Source organism: Rosa chinensis, chromosome 2 (assembly GCF_002994745.2).
Source record: "Rosa chinensis cultivar Old Blush chromosome 2, RchiOBHm-V2, whole genome shotgun sequence".
Lineage (NCBI taxonomy): Eukaryota > Viridiplantae > Streptophyta > Magnoliopsida > Rosales > Rosaceae > Rosa > Rosa chinensis.
The window spans coordinates 50,163,166-50,180,872 of NC_037089.1; the positions used below are offsets into that span (position 1 = coordinate 50,163,166).

At 38.2% G+C, this 17,707-nt stretch overlaps 1 protein-coding gene and 1 long non-coding RNA gene across 4 annotated transcripts; one reads left to right on the top strand and one right to left on the bottom strand.

Moving 5' to 3' along the window:
- LOC112187604 (DCN1-like protein 4) lies at positions 1–5,228 on the bottom strand. Of its 3 annotated transcripts, none has more exons than XR_002931136.2 (10): positions 5,056–5,228; positions 3,471–3,552; positions 2,708–2,782; positions 2,592–2,628; positions 1,617–1,700; positions 1,433–1,493; positions 1,216–1,322; positions 1,007–1,072; positions 414–565; positions 1–316 (listed from the first exon to the last, which is right to left on the bottom strand). XR_002931136.2 is itself a non-coding variant. In XM_024326473.2 (9 exons), the coding sequence occupies exons 1-9, from the start codon at positions 5,066–5,068 to the stop codon at positions 470–472; spliced, it is 621 nt and encodes a 206-aa protein (XP_024182241.1). In that variant the 5' UTR covers positions 5,069–5,227; the 3' UTR covers positions 17–469. The 3 variants fall into 3 exon arrangements, 1 of the variants encoding a protein (XP_024182241.1); XR_002931135.2 differs by having other exon boundaries at positions 17–335; positions 5,056–5,227; XM_024326473.2 differs by having other exon boundaries at positions 17–565; positions 5,056–5,227.
- A 7,521-nt stretch (positions 5,229–12,749) lies between these two features.
- LOC121051817 lies at positions 12,750–14,315 on the top strand. The gene is made up of 2 exons (XR_005807084.1): positions 12,750–13,185; positions 14,139–14,315. It is a non-coding gene; the product is annotated as an uncharacterized LOC121051817 (long non-coding RNA).
- The last annotated feature ends 3,392 nt before the right edge of the window (positions 14,316–17,707 follow it).

Sequence of the window (17,707 nt, forward strand, 5' to 3'; positions counted from 1 at the left end):
TAGATTCAGACGAAACTTATTGGCAGGAAATTCGAAAGTGTCTTTTATTCTATCAAACACATTCATGATACAATCGCTTCACACTAAGATAGCGTAGTTCAGCGGCCTTAACACCATTCGCTCAAGAAACTTTGAGCAATTAATTGAATATTCAACAGAATTAATTATGGAAGCCGCTGTGACATTTAACAAGGCTTTCCCAAGAACAATCATATCACAAACATACAATTTCCAAAGCCAAGCACTTTGAGGAAGCTATTCATATTTGGAAGAGAAAAAGAGAACCAAAATAAAATCCCTGGGGCCATCCAATGTCCTGCAAAAAGGCCAATTCACTCTAGAAATATAGGTAAGTACGTCAACGCAGCCACAGAATATTGGGCCGAACTGGGAAAAGTGGGAACGAAGAGTACTTCAGGAGGAATTGTTGTTTTTAGCAGAGACTGAAGTTGACCAAGAATCATCAGCTCTAGCTCTGCTTTTCTCGCACCCATTCAACAAAATTGTCAAGGATCAAAGGCCATGCAAGTTCAGGATCGTAGTTGCTAAGGTCTGGATAACTTATCTGTGCAAAAGATTGTGTAAAGGGTAAGCGTTAAGGCCATGGCCACCAGCAATATGCAAAACAATAAACTACAGGCATGCTTCGTTTTTTTGGAGCAAGGGATAGTTCAAATTGGCTCAGCTTAGTACATTTTGAGCGGTTTCAAATGCATTAAGGTACTAACTGTAACTACAGAATAGTTATAGAAAATCAGTCTTGCAGTTTGAACATACATGATTAGTGCAAAATTTTCATGTGTTAAAGCAAAATTTTCATGTGTTAAAGCCAAGATAGCATCAGCATGCATTATAGAACATTTTATACATTAATAACATTATAATTAAAGTTTATAGCTGTATTATATGTGGTACACTAGTAGTCAACAGGAAAGATAAGCTGGAAAAATGAACAGAAGAAGCAAAAGCAGCAATTTTGAAATCAGCAGCCAAAGTTTGAGATTACCTCATCACAAAATCGGTAAAACCCCATCCATTGATCCATGTTTATGACTTTGTAATCATTCTGAGTCTGCGTTTAGCAAACAAACACTTTCAAATTTACTTCCCATATATATATATTTTTTTTTTCTGGAAAAGGTGCTGTCTATGACTAGCCATCAAAAGGTCCACGTACATAAATGACTGCAGAATGACACAAATGCAGTCACTTACCTTTAAGTACTCTACAAATGAGTCAACCTGCGCTTGGTATTGAGATCCTAAAACAATATGTAACAATTGGCATATGCTCTCTATATCTATGCTCTTCTGTTTCTCCTCTAACAAAAACAAATCACACAAGGTTGAAATTAGCATGCATATATGAATGGTAAAAACAAAGGACACAGCTATGTTTGAAGATGAAACAACATGCCAAGATAACGATTACCTGTTAAGCAATATCTGAATGCATAGGAATAGAAATCCACAAAGTTTGATGGCCTCCTGACCTTTAAATGATACAATTAAAGGAAGAAAAAAAAAATCAGATCTTCTGTGACCTCCATCTTATATGTGGGAATCTATTAAATTATCACAATGTTCTAGAAAGAAGCTAAATTGAAATATTATACCTCTTTCTCTAGCTCTGGAAGTGCCTTCTTTAATTTACTTAAACTATCCGCCCTTAATGCTTTAAGTGCAACTCGCCACTCTTCCTGTCAAACATGATATTCATCTATCAATTACAACACATGGGAATAAAAGACTATTAACTATTAAAGTATCATCCATAAGAGACAAATATACAGTAGGATATGAATACGCCAAATACAATGATTCTTTAAAAATGTAAGCTAGATATGGCTAGAAGTGCTAACAATAACATACTTCAAGCAGATATCTTGTTATAAGATTAGCATTTCTTAATGATGGGAAAAATGGTTGTTCAAATGTGACTACACATGGCCTTGCATACACCCATATCTAGAAAATATCAGATTCTTTAATTTTCATCATTTCATATAGTAAAAGATAGGATTTACTTTTGCGACAGGCCACAAGTGACTCATATACTTGAGGATGTTTATATTTTTAGCATTTAGTTTAATAATCTTAAACCATTCATTCAATAGTTCATAGTTGTATATACACAGTATGAATCCTACAAAAAATTAGTCAAATCAAAAAATGTTTAAACATTTGATTGCTCCATGATAGTTATAATTTTATCTAACGGACTACATTTGTTTACACAATTTTAATGACCAAATAATTATGGATTAGGTTGATTTTTTGTATACACAATTTTTGCATAGGAATCCAAAAGATCAACGGTTGAAAACGTTGAATTAGGTCTTATACTAGTGAAATAGTAAAAATCCTCAAATTTAAAAGTATGGAGGTCCTCTCTAGAAGGGGCCTCAAATATATATATATATATATATATATATATATATATATATATATATATATATATAAGAGAAAACAAAGACAACTGTTCAAGTAATAAGAATACAACAAAATTGAGGCAAAAGCAACAGTACAGCACAAGAAAAAGATACTAGCCTATCAATTTCGATCAACATACTAGAAAAGGTTTTGCTTACCAGGGTAAAGAATCCCTGTTTTTCAGCCTTCATTTTCCTGGTCCATCAGTTTTAACACATTAGAATGAATCCAAATTTATGAAGTGATGTCACAAATGACTATAGATAGAACTTACCAGGCAAGCATCAAGACCCTTACATCTGTAGGGTCAACTTCCATATCTGAACAAAGACGTTCAATTCCCTCTGGGCTGTTCAGAAAAGCAAATGAAAATTAATAATAATTTGTAAGAGCAAGGCACATATATATTAATGAAATTATAGCTTCTCACATTTGAAAATATTATAAGGTGGAGTTGAAACAAGAATGATTATATCGTGGGATTAATGTATCACATGTCTATAACATGCAATTATTCAATTGTAACTTAAAATTATGAAATGATGTTTCTTTTCCAGAATATTTATAGTTTGTAGGAGCATTATATTCTGTATGTCTTCAAGATAAATTATGATTCCCTCAAGTTTCAGGGACAAATAATAAACATGGTTACTATAGGGCATAAGGTTTTTATGGACAATAGCATGGAAACCCTTTATGGTGAATAGGATTACTATGATGCTGACTTGCTGAGTTAGTTTAAAAGAATGGTGATTTCCATGCAACTTTTGCTTTGCTTCCTGAAGAAGTCCTACAGTTATGACATGACAACTGTTCAAGATCAAAATATCCTTAATTATAGTGTTCAAAATTCTGAAGTTCCTTGAGATTCATAGATGCAACAAGATCTTGACTTCATAAAGAAGTTGCTAAATTTATTCTGTCACTATGCTCTAAACCTTTCATTGACCAAAAGTACAACTTTCCACGACCTGTTCCAACAAAAGCAGAGACCAAATTCATAAATCCAAACAAGTATTCTGATGGAGTAGACTTACTCAATCAAACCAGAAGTTGTATTTGCATAGGTATAGAACACATTATCAATCCGTTCCAACTCTTTAGAAGCTGCTTTAATGGCTGAACAGTTTAAGATTGGATTAGTTATATTTAAAGAATATATGGAAGGCAAACTCAACAAGAATTCAGCAGATAATATCCAAAGCATAGGTGAATTTCTGAAAAAATTAGAAACATACTTCTACAACTACTAATATCTCGACTAAACTAGAAATATTTTCAACATAAAGCAAGATTTCATTAAGTAATGTGCTTCCTAAAGCATATAATAATCACTAGGGAGATCACAGTGATTGAGACTCCAAGGACCCTAGTGGTTCTCATCCACAAGTGCTAAAGGAAGAGTCCTGTACCAAGCGGAAAAATGCAAACACTGGCAAAGGCCTCTGTGCCCATAAACGTTTGTTTGAGAGACCCGCACCACCCATGTAGCTGAAGAAATCTAATCCTAGAATGCCTTCTCAATTGACAAGGTTCTAACTCTATGGAAGGCCATCAACAGAGGTGATTCTGGAGTTCATCAGCAGGAAATGGAGATTTAATTAGAATGATACAGCAATAACCAGGTTAATTATCTTTAAAGACTTTGTCAATTCATGGTTGAAGGATACTTGATGAAAATTTTCAAGTGGCTCTTGATTTCAGATCCAGGATAGAGCCCTCCATTAAGGAATAATTTCTGTTCATTCAAATCCACTGGGTATGATACCATCCGGTAAATTCTAGGTCATGTACTCTGCGTGTTAGAACCAATCAGAGTCCCAGTTCTCCCAGGGCAGTTGATGTTCTGGGTGAGATTTTAAAAACAAGTTGAAGGACCATGTGAATGTTTCTTAGTTGACAATACAGTAGAAGATGTTTATTCCTGCCTTCCAGCCTTGATAGTAAGAAGATTGGTGTGGAACAAAAAATTGTTAGAGAGCCAAACAGGTGGAAAGATACAACTCAGGAGCTTCCAAAGTCATATAAAATCAAATCAAGAGAAAGGCTTCAATTGAGAATGGAAATTTCACAAAAAAAAGAGATAAAGTGGTGTCAGTAAATCATCCTAGCTAGGCATCCAAAATGAATTCTAAACAGTATAGTACATCATATGTAACTCTAATGTTATCGATATTCTTTCTTCTATGTCGCTCCTCTCTTTATATCCTCGTCTTCCCATTTTTAACTCAGAAAACACAAAACAGGAAACATTCCTAAACGGCCGTAAATTATGCAATCACAGATTTCTGGTCAACCAGCTCACTAGATTGTGGAATCGAGTAATTCATCCACCCCCATTCTTCCGATCTTTCCTTTCCTTTCTTGATTTAGATTCCTATAAATTTCACTATCCACGAAACTAAAAACCAATTCCATGCTTTGCATGAACCTCCAATTCACCCTGATCTACACTCCTACGCTCATCAATTCAATTATCAACACCAAAAACAAAAACAAAAACAAAAAAACCTCGAATCGCATAAATCAAAACTACTGGTAAACGAAAATAAAGAATTATAAAATAAAATAAAAAAGAATTGAAAGCGAAATTAAACAAAAAAAAAAATCGGAATTACAAACCGGAGCGTCTCATCTTGGCGACGGAAAAAGACACCAGAGAAAACAGAGAAAGAGAGTCGAGAGCAAGCGAGCCCCAGAAGCCTCGTCGCTCAAGAGCTCTGTCAAGGATGGTCGCTCAAAGCGAGAGACAGAGAGAGAGAAAAAGAGAAGAGGTGGGATTGATATTGGGGCTCCTATGGCCTCTATTTTTAATTTTCTCCAAGTTTGAAAAGGGAACAGGTGATGACGTGGCGGTGTTTTATTGGCTGACTGGTTTGTTTTTTTTTTTTTTACTAATTTGGTGGGCGGCGTAGGATGACTGAAAGGAAAAAGGGGTCCCCCGCTGAGTTTCACTTTTTACCGTTCGTGTTTGTGACGTTAATATTTTGTTCAGGTTAAAGTTAGACACGATAGAGTCAAGCATTTATGACATGAAGGTTGGTCTGAGACAGAAAGCTGGACTCAAATGGGTATGTCGGTATCACAACAACGAAATCTGCTCGGTTCAGTCTTCAGTCTAGTTATTGCTCAAAAAAGTAATAAAAGGATTTTTTTTTTGCTTTGGGAGAAATGTAAGTGGATCCAACATTGATTATGTAAATTTCCGAACGATAAATACGAAATAAAAATGAAATAAATTGAGGTGTTTAATTAAATCTAGATTTTATGTCTGGTCCAAACTCGATGTTACTTACTCTAGTTGAAATAGAGTTAGAATTAGAGATAATCTCGGAAAATCTTAGAGATATCTAATCAATGTATGATTACATTTCCTTATACAATTCTGATTCTATGCCTTGTAATTCTCTATATAAAGAGGCCCATATTATCAATGAATGCACATCAATTTCTCTCTCAAATATCGATTCCCTAAAACACGTTATCCAAAGCCCTAACCCTGAAACCTTAAAATATTAGCCTTCAAACCCTAGCAACCACCGCCGCATATATTGAAGCCCTCAATCCCAAGAGTCCAGAACCGGTGGCGCCACTTGCAGAACCGGGCGGAAAAATACCGAACTGGCCTCCAGAAGTAACAAAAGGATCCCTGCCCGGTTCACATTCTTCCAGTCCGCCTCCGACCACCATATTTCGTCACCATCAGCGCCTTGATTCCAGATTCCGGGAACCGAAATTTTTTTTCCCTGAACCGGCCACAAGAACAGCTACACCCTTTGAACCATCGTCTGCCTTAATCCTTCTGTTCCAGTCAGCCCAGACCCAGACGAGCCCAGAGAAAAAAAAAAAAAAAAAAGGCGATGCAACCCAGCCTAAAGAAGAAGAAAGCTCGATCCAGAGAGGAGAAGAACAGGCCCAAGGTTGGTGCGGCCCACAGCAAAAAACATTTTAAAAAAAAGAAAAGAAGAGGCACTCCACCTGGCCCATTGACGCAGCGCACTAGCCACTGATGCACCAAGGCCACCTTCGATGACTTTTTCCGGCAACCTATTTCGAGGTAATTTTTATTAAAAGTTCCCGTTTTTGAAGTTTTTATTCTTTTTATCTGGGATTTGCAACCTCCCTTCTTCTACCCCCCCCCCTCTTCTTCATAGAGGAGACCAAAAAAGCCGAACTGTGGGGGTTCGTAGAGTCCTCCAAACTAAGAGTTTGTTGAGAAGTTATGATCGACCACAAACACATCATTGTTTCGATCTAATCCAATACCTCTTGGAATTGGATTTCTTGGAAGTGACTACGCTAAGAAATCTCTAATTTCTTGGAAGCGACTACTCTCAGAAATTTTTATTGTTTTCGTGGTAGCCTTTTTCGCTCCGAAACTAACCCTAATCTTTTGTTGTTTTTCAGGATGAGTAACATGAACAAGTTGAACTTCGTTCCATTAGAGACAACAGGCGCAAGATAGCACATGTGGGTCCGTGATGTGCGCCAATATCTTAAGGCTGATGGAATCCTAGATACAATCGCTTATGAAGCGAATAGAGCTACGAGAGAGGCCAATGAAGTTAAAGCCATAATTCTTATGACAAGGCACATGAATGACCCGCTCCAGAATGAGTACCTCAATAAGGAAGACCTTAGAAAACTATGGGTAGAACTCGAGCAGCGTTTTGGCAACATTTATGACTCCTTGCTTCCAGAATTAGAAGTGAGATGGCATAGCCTCCGCTTCTGTGACTTCAAGTTCGTACTTAACTACAATTCGGAAGCCCTTCGTATCAAGTCTTTAATGGAGTTTTGTGTCTAGACCATCATTGATACGATGTTAATCGAGAAGACTTTCTCTACCTTCCCCGTCTCTGCACTGATGATTGCAAAGAATTATCGGATTGATGTAAATGTAGGAAGCATCACAAGGTTTCATGAGCTTATTGGCGCCATGAACGTAGCTGAGAAGCACGACAATATCCTTGTGAAGAACTATAACTCTAGACCTGTGGGAACCAAGTCTATTCCGGAGTCTAATTATAGTCGCGCCCCCAAGGGAGGACATAAAGAGCGAAATCCTAAGAGTAGAGATAATTCTGGACGTTCAGGTCCATATCTCGCCCCAAAGAGGAAGGAAACCACCAAGATAAGCGTACACGGAACAGTGGAGGTCAACATGTGAAGAGAGAGAAACCAAGCCTCCGGCTATGGTGGTGACGCCACTAAGGAAAGAAGCCGTCCTCAACGCGCCCCTAAAGCGTCTTGATTAAGGGAGCCTAACCATAATGATGCTTGTCTTCGATATGGAGCGTCCGGACATTGGGCCAAACCATGTAGAGTATCCCCAAATGTTGCAGATGCATACAAGGCGTATCGTGAAGCAAGGGAAGCACATTACATGGAGCAAGAAGATCAAGATGACGATCTCGCTCTTAGGGTGGAAGACTTCATGGGCCAAGAGACTGGCGATTTTGATTAAGTCTTTTTATTTTCCAAGAGATGTAGACAATTGCCAACTTATTTTTTGTAGTGAATACCAATCGTTTAGCCTTTCTTCAAAGTATGCTCATCCAAAGTAAGTGTGATATCTAGGAAGATTTTGAGATTAGTGGTACTTAAACGAACCTTAGTCCACCGACATTTCTCTACTCACCTGGTCACATTTTCTTTGGAGTTACCGAAAGAAGTTAGACAAATGCCATTGTTTTGCATTAGCTAGTTTATTGGATTAGATTTTCTTTGGCTCAAAAGACAATGATGTAATTTTGTTTGGTTTATTAATAAAAGTTGAGTTCTTTTCATTAAGACTCCTTTTTAATTACGAGCCTTTTCTTTTAGGAATTGATTCTGGAGAATTGCAATGTCTTGTGGATAGTGCGAGTACGTACACCATTCTCCACCATAGGCAATTATTCTTGGAGATGTTGCCTACATATTCCTTTGCGACTACGATATGGCTAGGCCATCAGGTTTAGTTCAAGGACATGGAATGGCCCAATTCCTTTTGCCAGGAACAAAACGCGTCGCTACACCATGATGTGTGGGCTTTTTCGGGCTTTCGGGGTCATTTAGGGCCTCAAAACTGTAAATTACTATTTTTTCGAATTTTCGGTTTCCTAGTTTGTTTTGTTTTTACCCGTGGGCTTTAGGGTTTCATTGTTAGTCGCCCTAGGGTTTCTTTTCTCATATATAAGCAACCTTAAATGGCTGCAGAATCTATCTTTTATCATATTATCAATCAAAATTGAGAGTTTTCTCATTTATCTCTGGTGGACTCCAGAATTCTTGTTTTAGGTTTATTGCTTGTAAACCTAGGGTTACTTCCGACTGCGTCAGGTGGTATCAGAGCAGGTCTTCCCTGTCTTTTCTAGTTACCTTAGTAGCAATGGGTGATGTTACAAGAGCAGATCTTGATGCTCTTACTGCTTCTCTTACCACAACGTTTACCGCTGCCATCAACACCGTGAATGACACCGTGAACAATCAGATTGGAGAAATTCGTGGATTGTTGAGACTAAGGAACAACAACAACAACAACAATCGGAATAGAGGCGGGGAAGGAGGCCAGCAAGCTAGGGCTCCACGTGGTGAAGTTGTTGTTAATAATTCAGAATCTGATTATGAAGAAGAAATTGTGCTACCTGAACAACAAGGATAAGCTGACCAGATTACAAAGTCAAGGCTGAAATTCCTTTCTTTTCGGGCAACTTAGGTGTGGAAGATTATCTGGATTGGCAGCTTCAGGTGGATAGATTCTTTGAGATTATGGAGGTGCCTGAACACAAGCAGGTTAAACATGTTGCCCAATGATTGAAGAGTACTGCTGCAGTTTGGTGGGATAAGTTGTAGAATACTCGAAAGAAGTAGAGAAAGTAGGGCATTCAAACATGGCGAAGAATGAAACAACTGATGATGGAGAGGTTCTTGCCAGATAATTATGAGCAGATTATGTACAGGTTGTATATTAATTGTGTCTAAGGCACTAGGACTGTGGCTGAGTACACTGCTGAGTTCTTACGCTATTCAGAGTGTAATGAACTAGGAGAAACTGAAAGTCAGAAGGTGGCTCGCTATATCAGTGGGCTAAAGCCAGCCATTCAGGAGATAATTGGGTTGCAAACTATGTGGACTATGACAGAAGCTTCAAGCCTAGCATTGAAAGTGGAACTATTAGAGAAGCCTTCACGAACTTCTTCTTTCTAAAGATATACCTATCAAAGGAGCACAGAGTTGGTAAACTCCTCAGCTGGCAAGGGTAAAGCCATATAGCAGAATACTGAGAGTGGACCTAGGGTTTCCAATTCTCCTTTTAAAAGGACTAGCGGTTCTAGCAGTTCTAGTGGTGCTCAAAATAGGGTCCCAAATCAGAAGCCTAATAATCCTTATGTGAGGCCTACAATAGAAATCTGCTATAGATGCAACAAGCTTGGACATAGGTCTAATGTGTGTCCTGAGAGGAGACAAACTGCCCTTATGGATTATTATGATGAACATGCTTGATGAGCTGGAGGCTAGGGTTCCAAGGTGTTTACAAAAATAGATCTTCGAAGTGGTTACCACCATATTCGAATCAAGCCAGGGGATGAGTGGAAGACAACCTTTAAGAGCAATGATGGGTTATATGAGTGGATGGTGATGCCATTCGGGTTGTCTAATGCACCTAGCATCTTTATGAGGCTTATGAACCAGGTTCTTTGTCCTTTTATTGGTTCTTTTGTTGTGGTGTATTTTGATGATATATTGATATATAGCAGGACCAAAGAAGAACATTTGGTACATTTGAGGCAGGTTTTGGGTGCTTTATAGGAAAATTAATTGTACATTAACTTGAAGAAGTGCACTTTCTGTACCAACAAGCTATTATTTCTAGGTTTTGTGGTTGGAGAGAAGGCATTTAGGTTGATGAAGACAAGGTACAAGCTATCAGAGAATGGCCAGCTCCAAAAACAGTTTTTGAGGTGCGGAGTTTGCATGGTTTGGCTACTTTTATAGGAGATTTGTAAGAAATTTCAGTACCATTACTGCTCCTATTACTGAATGTTTGAAGAAAGACAAATTCCAGTGGGGAGAAGAACAAGAGAAGAGCTTTGTTTTAATCAAGGAGAAACTTTGTACTGCACTGGTTCTTGCTCTTCCCAATTTTGACAAGGTGTTTGAGGTTGAATGTGATGCTAGTGGCGTGGAAGTAGGTGCAGTGTTGTCACAAGAGAAGAGGCCAGTAGTGTTCTTTAGTGAAAAATTGAGTGAAGCTCGTCAAAAGTGGAGTACTTATGATAAGGAATTTTATGCTGTGTTCCGGGCGTTAAAGCAATGGGAGCACTATCTAATTCAGAGAGAATTTGTATTATTCATTGACCATCAGGCCTTGAAGTACCTTAATAGTCAGAAAACTGTGAACAAGATGCATGCAAGGTGGGTGAGTTTTCTACAGAAATTTCCTTTTGTGATTTAGCATAAATCTGGTACTCTTAGGCTATGTTTTGTATGGCTGAGCTTTTCAGAAAAGCTGGCTTCTGCTTATTTTTTAGAATAAGTGGCTGAAAAGAAAAGCAGCTAAGTGTTTGGTAAACTGGCTTTTTATAAGAACTGTCAGTGGCAAAAGCAGTGGCAAAGTGTTTAGTAAACTCAAACTGGCTTGTGCTTTTTGTTTGTGGAATGACCAAATTGGACATAATAGATTATTTTGCCTTGATTGTTTGATAATACAATGTTGTTCGAATGCTTAGTTATTATTTTTAATCTTTATTATGTCCTTATTAATTTTTGTCAAGTTTCAATTTTTATAAATCATGGTAACCATATGATTAATATTAGACAATATATTAGTAACATTAATAACAATTGATTTCTGGTTCGCATCAAGTAACCACAAAAAATATTATAACATATTCAAATGTTTACGTTATTACGCGCACTCATCAAACTTTGAGTAATGCTATTTCTTATTATTTCCATTTTTTGTGCACCATGACCATTCTTCTTCTTCTTTTTCTCCTCCTCCTCCTCCTTCTCCTTCTCATTCTCCCTCTCCTTCTTCGTATCCTTCTCCTTCTCCTTCTCTTCTCTTCTTCTTCTCTGTGATAACTGATAGTGGTACCCTAATTAACACAGTATATTACCAACTGACTTTCATGTCATAATCTTGAATGTCTGCATCGTTGTTTCTGGAAATAGAAGATAAACTAATTTAACAAAAACTCATCAAAGGTTTCATTTTTTTCTAGGTTCACTTGTGCATCCTACCTACCCTTCTAAAACATAAAGTAAAAAACTGGTCATGATTTTGGGGAAATTCTAGTGTAGTGGTGGGTATCTCATACCCACATTTACAAAAGTGAGAACAAATTTTGTTGTCAAAGTTGTAATTTGAGTCCTACTTTGGGTAATTTTAGTTCTAATAATGGTAATTACACATCTTACGACATTTTACAAGTTTTTGAACAAATTCGTTTCAATGTTGTAATCTTAGTTCTAGTAATGGTAATTACACATTTTACGACATTTTAACAAGATTTTGAACAAATTCGTTGTCAATGTTGCAATTTTTGTTTAACTATATCTAAATAATGTAAATGAATATGGTAACTTTTGTTCTCAATGTTGTAATTTTGGTTCAAATAGTTGTAAATTTTTGTTCAAATAGTTGTAAATGAGGGTATCTCTTACCCACCAATACACTAGCTTGTCTCAATGATTTTGGACAATAGAAGAGATCCCAATATTAAATTATCAAAAAATTTATGTAATAGAGAAGTTTTTGCATCAAGTAAGGTATCAAACCAATCATCAGCAATCATCTTCTCAAGCACAACTGAATTTAAAAGCAGAAACCTGATAAGTACTAGTTCAGCTTTCAATTTCATGCCGGAAATGTCACTTACTTTGACAACTCGCAGTTGGTCGAATGCACAATTGTGGGTATCATCTAACCAAGAGCTTACTTTTGTCCTAATAGCTCCATCTTGCTGCCGATTCTACACAAAGGTGAAAGCTTTTACAGCATCAGAATCTAAAATTTCAGAAGAAGTAAAAGTTACCAAGTTTCAAGACACCACCTTTAGAAAGCCAAGTTTCTTATCATCTTAATCTATTTCTATTAGGGGTGGGCACTTGAACCCGGAAAACCGAACCCGACCCGGACCCGTCCCGAAAATTGCCGGGACGGGACGGTTTCAAAACTTAGTTTTTCACTGTTTGGGCCCGTCCCGTCCCGTCCCGTTTTAACGGGACTGGTTTCGGTTTGGGTCGCTGGAATCCCTTAACGTCCCGACCCGTCCCGATGTATTAAAAATCATTTTGTTTCTTTGTTTTTTAGTTTGACACTTTCACCTAGCAGATAACTCTCGAGTCTCGACCTCTCGTTCATTCCTCTCGACCTCTCGTTCTGTCGTTCACAAGCCAGTGAGAGACTGAGAGTGTGAGACACCGATCAACATTAACCGAGTGAGACACCGATCAATTCACCTCCATCAAGGCACAAGGCCGAGTGATCTGCGATTCACCTCTATCAATTCAGCTCATAAGCATCACCGACACGGAGAGTCTGAGAGTAAAGCTGTGGTGGCGGACGCACCGAGCCACCGATCGATTGCAATTTCCCAAAGTTCCTGGTCATCAATTTCAGTTCACCGATCGAATTTCTGGGTTCGATTGCTCTCCAGCATCTCCTTTGCACTCCAACCTCTCCTCCTTTGCTCTCTTCCATATTCTGGCCTTCTGGGTTGGATTCTTCAACCTTCAGTCGAAGTCTTGCTTGGACGCTTGGTAAGTTGCTGCTTTGCTGGGTATTCAATTAATCAATTATTCTGGGTATTCAATCAACCTTCAGTCGAAGTCTTGCTTAGATCGGATTCTAAGGTTGAGAAGTGTTCCTCATGTTTGTGCTGGTAGAATTTGATCTTTTTATCTTTTTGGGCAGTTAATTCAATTGATCTCTGAGCACTTGCTAGATATGTTCGCAAGTGTTCCTTCTTCTAAGCTATATTTTCTCTTATGGTTTATTTCGTCCAAAGCTGCTTTCATTTTTCATTTTCACAACGCTGACCTTGATAGAATCTGTTGGAGTTTCAAGAGGATGGGGATGGAGGATAATCTTTTCTTGGATTGAGAATGTGTAGAAAACATTGCAGTACTTTCAAATTTTGGATTGATAGACTCGTAACTTGATGTCCAACTTTTAGTACCCACAAGATTTGTTCTGCAGGTGGGTAGAGTGGAATGTGAAATGTCAATGAGAATTTCGATATGAAATAACTACCGACTGTTGGTTTTTAAGAATTTTCTCTGCTTTTTCTTTTTTAAAAACTTCCCTAGATTCACAAGGTGCCCACTATATGCAACTCACAGTTGTATATTTGTTCCCTTGCATGCTGTTGTGATAGAGAATCTTGGACTGTATTGTTTTGTGGATGTGTTTCTTGCTTATATTGATACTTCGATACGTCTTATTCTAGTCTCCCAATCAGGAAGACTATCTTGATTGGTTGAAGTTTTTGTTTCATTTGAAAAGGTAGATTTGAATTATACTTTTTATTGAATTTTTTACTTGCATCTGGAAACAATTTATTTACTGGGTTATGTTTTTGTTTCAGAATTGTGTGTTTTTAGTGTGGGTTATGTTTTTGTTTCACAATTTATTTACTGGGTAATGTTTTTGTCTTTTTATTGATTTGATCTGCAAGAGTGTGGGTTTACAATTCTGATTTGATCTCTCACAGAATACAATTCAAGAAGCTGATGGCTAGGCAGAAGGCAAGGGAAAGCTTGGGGCAGCTAGTAATGTGATAGATGTTTGAACTTTGTTCAATTCATTTAGTTGTGTGCACATTTTCAATGAAGTGTCAAATTGTGGACTGTAATGGATTATTAAATTATGTAGATTTGGTCTTCTTTCAGTTCTTTGAGTTGCAGTTTGCTTATTATATCATGTTTTTCTTCTTGTTTAGGTTTAGTTGTAGCTTGCTTTAATGGAAATGTAGAAATGCAAAACAGGGAAATTGATGAAAGTGCAGGAGAGATTTTTTTTTTTTTCCTTTCGGGATGTCCCGGTCCCGCCCGATCCCGTCCCGGTCCCGTTCGGGTTCGGGATGGTCGGGATCAATTCTCAAAAAGTGCCGTCCCGTCCCGTCCCGAGTTTTATTTCCGGGTCCGGGACCGGGATCACCAGAATTTCGTCCCGTCCCGTCCCATGCCCAGCCCTAATTTCTATGCTTGCATTATGTTTGAAAATCATTTAGGTTACTAACTGTGCAGAAGCTTAAACCAATTTAGACAAGAACCAAGCTAAACATAAGAACAAGAATAACAATTGAAATAGCTTATAGTTCATCAAAGAAATTTCCATTCTTCAGTGCATCTAGTATCAACCTAATGGATAATAGCTTTCATGTTTGAGATTATGTCCCAGATCATTTTCTTGTTTTGGTTTTTCCACTAGAATTAAATGATCAGTATATATCACAACAAATGAAGCAATAATCCATTATTCTTTTAGAAAGGCTTATAGAAGCCATGTAACAAACCCACCAAGCACTAACGACAAATGGATTCCACCGACGCCTCCTTTCCTCAAACTAAATGTTGATGTTGTCAAAGTTGGGTTGGGTGGAGTGGTCAGAGATGAGAATGGAAGAGTTAAAGGGGCATTTATGCATAATATGTTGGGATGCCTTTCAGCCCACTCTAGTGAAGCATTAGCTGTTCTATTTGGTATGAGGTTTTGCTTGATGGAAGAGTTTAAGCTGAAGTGAGCTACTGTAGTTAAAAATACAAAGACAGAAATAGGCAAAGAGAATTGAGCAAATCCTCGAAATTGAGTAAAATAGATGTTTTGATCAAAGGACTTCCAGAAGTGATGGACCTCTCTCCTTCATGATCAAGGGAAAAAGGCCAAATCGATCATATCAATGAGGAGTTGTTCTCATCTAGCTAATCCTTAGTTTACAATTTTACATACATATAGTTGATTGTTTCAGAAGAAAAGGAAGCTTGGGTTATTATCAAATCAGTGTTGTCCCATATACAAATATAGTGCATGCTGACTATGATTACATTTACTATCAATAATCTCAGCAATCAAACTACTCCTACTGCCTTACATAATTGGACAAGATTACGGAATACCAATGATGACTACGTGCTTTACAAAAATTCTCGACCGTGATACCTATGCTAGTCAAGATGTGCTGGAGATCAAATTATTCTGGAACCAGATGCATTATGGTTGCAGGTGTTAAAGGGTATATATTTTTCCCATTTTGAAATTTTTGTCAGCCACAAAAGGCTCTAGAGTAGCTTAATGGTGAATTGATAAATAAACTTCTCGTCAATTTCAATTGCTACACATCACAACACCCAGTATTAAGGTTCTAAAAAACGCTAGGCGCTAGTCGGGCGGTGATCCAAGGACTAGCGCCTAGGGGCCTAGGCGGGGACTAGGTGGTTTTTATTTTTTTAATTATTTTTATGACATATAAATATATAAATAAATATATTTAAAGTCCAACAATTAATTAAAAATAGTCCTACTTTATAAAAAATAACTCCTCCATCTAATTAAATCAGACCTCTCCTCCATAATTAGGCCTTACCTCCCTTGGCCCACCAAATAATCAGAACTTCCCATCTTCCCATCTCCCTGAAAAAGCAAAAGTCAACACATCACCTCTCTCTCTCTCTGTCTGTCTCTCATGTTCTTCTTGGAAAGCTCAAACCTTTGCAGTGCCATCTTTTAATTTCCAATCCCCAACGCCATCCCAGTAGCCTACCCAACACCCCTTATCACAATTAAAACAAAACCCAATCCATATTTTCTTTCCCTCATCATAAACTTTCAATCTTTGCAGTGCTCTATTTGAAATTTCAAAAACCCAGAAACCAAAATCAAATCCCAATTTGTATTTCTTCTTTTCTGTGTTGCACAATTCAGCAAAGTTTTGATTTTGTTATCTCGGTGTTTCTGGAAGATTGAAGACTGACCATCGTCAGTCCGGCTCGGTGTCACCGTCGAAGAGAGAAAAGGCATCCATGCGGGCATGCCGGAGAGAGAGAGAAAGAAGAGAGAGGGAGACAAGCGAGATCCTGATGAGAGGTAGAAACTGATTAGAGATTTGCATGGAGGCGGTTTGAGTGGACACTTGGGGCGAGACAAAACTATTGCTAGCCTTGAGGAGAGGTATTTCTGGCCACAGTTGAAGAAGGATGTAGGAGCTATTGTGAGGAAGTGCTACACCTGCCCGGTTTCTAAGGGTCAGTCCTAAAATACTAGTCTTTATTTACCTTTACCTATTCCTGAAGATATTTGGCAGGATCTTGCTATGGACTTTGTGTTGGGATTACCCCGTACCCAAAGGGGTGTGGATTCTGTGTTTGTGGTAGTTGACAGGTTCTCCAAGATGGCGCACTTTATAGCTTGTAAGAAGACTGCTAATGCTTCCAATATAGCCAAACTTTTTTTCAGGGAGGCGGTTCGTTTGCATGGAGTGCCCAAGTCCATTACTTCTGATAGAGACATGAAGTTCCTTAGTCACTTCTGGATTACGTTGTGGAGAATGTTTGGAATAGCTTTGAACCGAAGAAGCATAGCTCATCCTCAAACTGATGGGAAAACAGAGGTTACTAATAGAACTTTGGGTAACATGGTTAGGAGTGTTTGTGGAGATAGGCCCAAACAGTGGGATTATGCCTTGCCATAGGTGAAGTTTGCTTATAACATTGTTGTGCATAGTGCCACAGGGAAGTCACCATTCTCATTAGTTTATACTACTGTTCCTCGACATGTGGTTGATTTAGTGAAGCTTCCTAAAGTTCCTGGTGTTAGTGTTGCGGCTGAGGGCATGGCTAGGGATGTGCAGTCTGTTAGAGAAGAAGTCAAGACCAAGTTGGAAGAAACTAATGCCAAGTATAAAGCTACAATTGACAAGCATCGAAGAGTTAAAGTGTTCCAAGAGGGCGATGATGTGATGGTGTTCCTGAGGAAGGAGAGATTTCCTGTTAATATCTACAACAAGCTGATGCCAAGAAAATATGGTCCTTTTAAGGTGCTCAGGAAGATCAACGACAATGCTTATGTTGTTGCACTTCCTGATCCATGGGCATTTCTAACACCTTTAATGTTGCTGATCTGCATGAGTTTCGTGAAGATGAGGTTCTTTATCCTGAAGAGAACACGGGCTAGAGTTCTTTGGAGGTGGAGGAGACTGATGAAGAACGAATGACGATCCGAATTGAAGAACAGCTCGATCGTGGAAAAGGAGGATGTTAACATTAGTGATCCGTGGGATCCCTA

What these genes read in the sequence shown, in the direction of transcription:
- LOC112187604 (XM_024326473.2), bottom strand. An exon ending in TTCCAGAGCTAGAGAAAGAG is followed by an intron (nt 1,494 to 1,616) that starts GTATAATATTTC and finishes TATCATTTAAAG; the next exon opens with GTCAGGAGGCCATCAAACTT. An exon ending in TTTACCGATTTTGTGATGAG is followed by an intron (nt 566 to 1,006) that starts GTAATCTCAAAC and finishes TCTTTTGCACAG; the next exon opens with ATAAGTTATCCAGACCTTAG.